We start from the raw sequence: 4,802 nt of genomic DNA, 5'->3' as shown, positions 1-4,802 counted from the left end.
TCACATCCAAATAGTTATAATGATGTTTCAATGACAAGAATCGCACATACAACTAAGTGTCATTGGATTGAAGGATCCACGTGGCATTTAATTTCAAAAATAGACAGAAAGCAGTTTGTAGTAACATAACGAAGAAACAAACAAGGTAAGAGGAAAATCTATAAATGCATTAACTATTACGTGTAAACACGAAGCAAAGAGTTAAGCTAAATAAAAGAAGAACTGAAAGCACAAAATACCATAGAGAAGAGATGATAAATAGAGTAGAATTTACCGTAGAATTACTACGACAATATCGAGGAGAATTGACACATGAGAAGGTTGTCAGATTAAACAGACTAGTCAAGGTTGTTGAATATGTCCATCAGAATCACCAAAATGAGGAAATTGTCATTCCAAGTAAAGAAGTCATTGGAGAGGTTCTTGATAATCCAAATGATGAGAACATGAAGACATTCGTTGGATGTACGTTCAGAGAACAAGTCAAGATTGATGAGACAGACATTAAGAAAGTCTATGAAGAACAAGAGAGTAGTGCAGTTGAATTATTGAAAGACATTATGGATGTTTTAATGAATGAGAATATAAAGAAATATGTAAGTAATAAGGCAATTAAAAGAATTACACAAATGGCACAGAAGATTCGTAACAATATTGTGGAGTGCATCAATGAAAATATGAGAATGGAAGAAGAGAAGAAACAAGAAAGTACAACACCAGAAATGACAAATATTCCAATCAGTGAAGGAAACAAAACAGAGGAGAAAGAAATTCCTAAAGAAACAGAAGAAGAGAGAGTAAATAGGGAGTTTGAAGAAAAGATGAAAAGTCTTGATGTTGAGTTAGACAAAATCAAAAGAAAATACACAGCGTTCAAAAAGGTTTTTGAAGAACATGGAGAAGATGTAGAGTATTTGATGAAACAAGAAAAGGCAGTGAAAGAATGTGAAAATATGATTAAAAATGGGATTGAAGTAAATGAGATGAATATGAAAGTGTTAATGGATTTAGATGGGTTTGTTGGATTAAATGAGGAAAATCGTAAGAAAAGAAAAGACTTAGTAATTCAAATTCAAGATGAATTGGATGAGATTGAAGGAATGCTCAAGAGGTTAAGAGTCACAAAGATGAAAGTAGAAAAGAGAGTAGAAGAAATTGAAAAACAAAAACAAGCAATGGAAGAAGAGGAAAAAAGAAAAGAAGAAGAGGAGAAAGAAAAGGCAATTAAGGAATTAAAGAAAAAGAAAGAGGAAGAAATGAAAAGAAAAAGTGGAATAGGAAAACAACAAAACCAACGATATGTTCGACCAAAGAAAACACAAAGTGAAAGAGAAGAAGAAAGTAAGGAAGAAGAAAAAGCAATAGAATTGGAGAAGAAAAGTAGTTCAGAAAGAATTAGAGAAATGATTGATTGGAGCAAATTGAAAATGAGTGTTAAATTCCAAGTTAGTGACAGAGGAAATAATGTCATTGTTTATGGTACAATAGCAGGATTAAAAGATGAAGACATTGATGTTAATATCACGAAGAATGGATATTTGAAAGTTAGTGGAGTTAAAAAACCAAATGACAATGAAATGAATATGATTATAAGAACTATCAAACAACGAATGGGTAATATCAGTGATGAAGACCTTGCAGAGATTGTAATGAAATATTGTACTGGAAGATTTGGAACATTTAGTCAATTGTATGAAATTCCAGAAGATATTGACATTAAGAATATCACAGTTAATTATGACGAAGGTATTCTTCAAGTGAATTTACCAAGAAAGCAAGAAACAAGAAGAAGTATATATCCAAGATTTGGTATGAATGATTATAATGATGGATATAATGATCCATATGACTCATTCTGGTAAACAAATGATATTTATTAATTGTATTTGTTTTGTTAACACTTTAACTTTTAAGAAAGTACATTCATTTTATCTGACTCTATAGAAGATAATGGTTTATTTCCATTTCTGATGAACTTTTTAACATTCTAATTACACTTGATGGTTCTGTGATAAATCCACATTGTCTTTTCTTATTTTGACGCTCACCACCTATTAGAATATGTTTAATGTTATTTCCATTTATATCAACGAATTTGATGCTTCAACAGTCTCATTAAAAAAGAACAACTAACATTTAAAGAGTTTGTTTGTTGTATATTATTAATATCAACAAATCAATATTAGACTTCATTTTAAATCTTATTTATGAAGAATGTTATTATGTTTATTCACTATCTTCAGTATTAAGCCATTATTCATAGGGTATTTTGGTTAAAAGGAAATTGGAAAACAGTGTTGTGATGGTTTTGTTTTTAACAGCATCCTTTGTATGAAAGACATTGTAATAACTTATCCATAGTTGATGTTTGTTTAATTAGAGTATTTTTAATAGGTATAACAAATACAAGTGATTTAATCCTTTCTCATTCTAAATTAGAACAACATAATAATGAATTGAATATGGTGTAGCAGTTCAAGTCAGTTCATAAAGTGTTTGTGGTGTGGGTTGTTCTTTAAAGCTCAGAGTCAAATAAAAATAATACTTTAATTTTATAATTAACACAATTTGTTTGATGAAAAAACTAATTATTACCATTATCTTATAGAAATTCTATTCAATGTTACATTTGCTCTAACTTAATATTTTCTTTTATTCAATAACATGTAACATTTGAAGAAATTGTTATTTTTGTTTAAACAATTGAACATAGGATAACAAAGATTATTTGTATTATTCAAATAGCTAATAATATTACTTTATGTGTCGTTTATTCGTTGTATAACATCTCTTTAATGTTGATATAACATCTCTTTATTCTTTTATTATTCATTGTTAATTACTCTTTTTTGAATATCACTTTCATTCTCTTTTTTTAATTTCTTTTTATAGTTTTGAGACAAAAGAATATTTCCATCTTCCAATAGTGAAGTTCTATGTTATTATATTTCTTCATTTTTAATATAACACCATAAATAACTCTATCAAGCAAATGACTGTCAATTTTAATTTAGTTTTCGGTTATATAAATGATTGTTTTTATTGTTAAATTCTTGTTATTTCTTTATAAGAGTAAATTAAATTATACAATAACAAACCAATGGAAAGAATCTAAAGAGTGTTTCTTTTTTCATTTCTTATTGATACAAATTAATTAGCAGAAACTTTTTGATCTTCAAAAAAACTCTTTCATTCTAAGAAGAATAATGGTTTATTCGTTCTTAATCAAAACATCATTTAGTTCGTTGTTTGTTCCAGTTTATAATAATATGTGTGAAGATTTAAAGTAGCTTTAATAAGAATTAACGTATTTGAAAATTAGAATATCCAAATAAAATATTATGTTTATATTTTTATTAACTTGTTTAAAATAGTAAGAATACTATTGACAATATCATTTAAATTGAAGTTTGGTAGTTTATTTAATCATTTGATTAATGGAAAAGTCAATTCTCAACATATATATTTTCATTCTTTTTTTGCACAAATAACTTTTTATTTCACAACATCTTATTTATATATATTTCAACATACTACGTTTTTATTATTTAAATTTCATGCTTAATTATTTATTACATGATTTATAACTATTTATTTATCTCTCTATTCATTTTTCTTGTTCAAAAACGTGTATTTTCATTTTTTTTCATTCTTAGAATATTCATTTGTTAAATAACTCCATTTTGTTCACTTTAACATAAATTAATTTGTGTTTAATTAATATATTTTGTATTTTCTTTTATTCAGTTACTCATAAAAGTTTATACAATTTGAAAAAAAACATATGACTACAACACTTTTAAACAATAAAAAGACTAACTTGATAATAAAATATTAATATACTTTTCATACACATCAGTGTTTCATTAAGTTATTATAAACATTGTTAATATTATCATATGTTTACTTTGTTATATTGCTTGTTGAAAGAGTATAAGTATTAATGATTTGTACTGTATCGTAATTCACTTCAAATGAGTTGATATTTCAATTATTTATATCAAATACATAAATATTTGAACTTCAAATATCTTACACTGTTAAATATTTTTGTTATCTTTCAGTATGTATGACTATAACATATTATAAAATCATATTGACATTGTATTTTGTTTACATTTCAACAATTCTGTACGAAACTAATTTCATCTGATTTACTTATTCTACAAAACAATACTTATCATGTAGAAATGATATTTAAATATTACTACATTAACTGTATCAATATAATTTCATTCTTATAATTATATGTATTTTATTGTGCAATTCAGCATTTATTATTTGAAATTTCTTTAACTTCTATTCTCATTTATTGTATCAATACAATAAAATGACAATATAACTATAAGACATTATAGATTATTTCTGATACTATTTCATCACCAAAAATTGTTCTAACAGTTCTAAGTAAAATTCGATATTGTAAGTAATGCCATTTAGTTTGGTTGTTATATTACTTATTAAACTGACATTAATGAAATTTCTGATAGCAAATAAATTTAAATTGTCTATGAAACAAGCATTTAAAGTATCAAAGTATTAAACGTATTAAATGAAACTAATAACAATATAAAAAAACAACACTCTTCTTTTTGAATGTTATGAATCATTATTTCAAAGATATAAAGGTAGTTTGTATTAAAAATAATAAATACGATTAATTACACTCAAGGATAAATAATTCCGTATCACAATTTTTATATCTCTAAAACCATTTTCATAATTAAAATCAAAAAAATAAAGTATTATAATAAGTAAATAATTATCATTTACTAATGACATAAACTTAATTAATTCTTCCA

General features: G+C 25.2%; 1 protein-coding gene across 1 annotated transcript; it reads left to right on the top strand.

Moving 5' to 3' along the window:
* Positions 1-251: 251 nt before the first annotated feature.
* Positions 252-1,862, top strand: EHI_134340 (glutamic acid-rich protein precursor, putative; the record flags this gene model as incomplete). Its single annotated transcript, XM_001913600.1, has 1 exon — positions 252-1,862. The coding sequence occupies one exon, from the start codon at positions 252-254 to the stop codon at positions 1,860-1,862; it is 1,611 nt and encodes a 536-aa protein (XP_001913635.1).
* Between the last annotated feature and the right edge of the window lie 2,940 nt (positions 1,863-4,802).

This window comes from Entamoeba histolytica, genomic scaffold (assembly GCF_000208925.1).
Source record: "Entamoeba histolytica HM-1:IMSS scf_1104750518367 genomic scaffold, whole genome shotgun sequence".
In the NCBI taxonomy this organism is placed as follows: Eukaryota; Evosea; order Mastigamoebida; family Endamoebidae; genus Entamoeba; species Entamoeba histolytica.
This window is presented reverse-complemented; position numbering and strand designations above follow the sequence as displayed.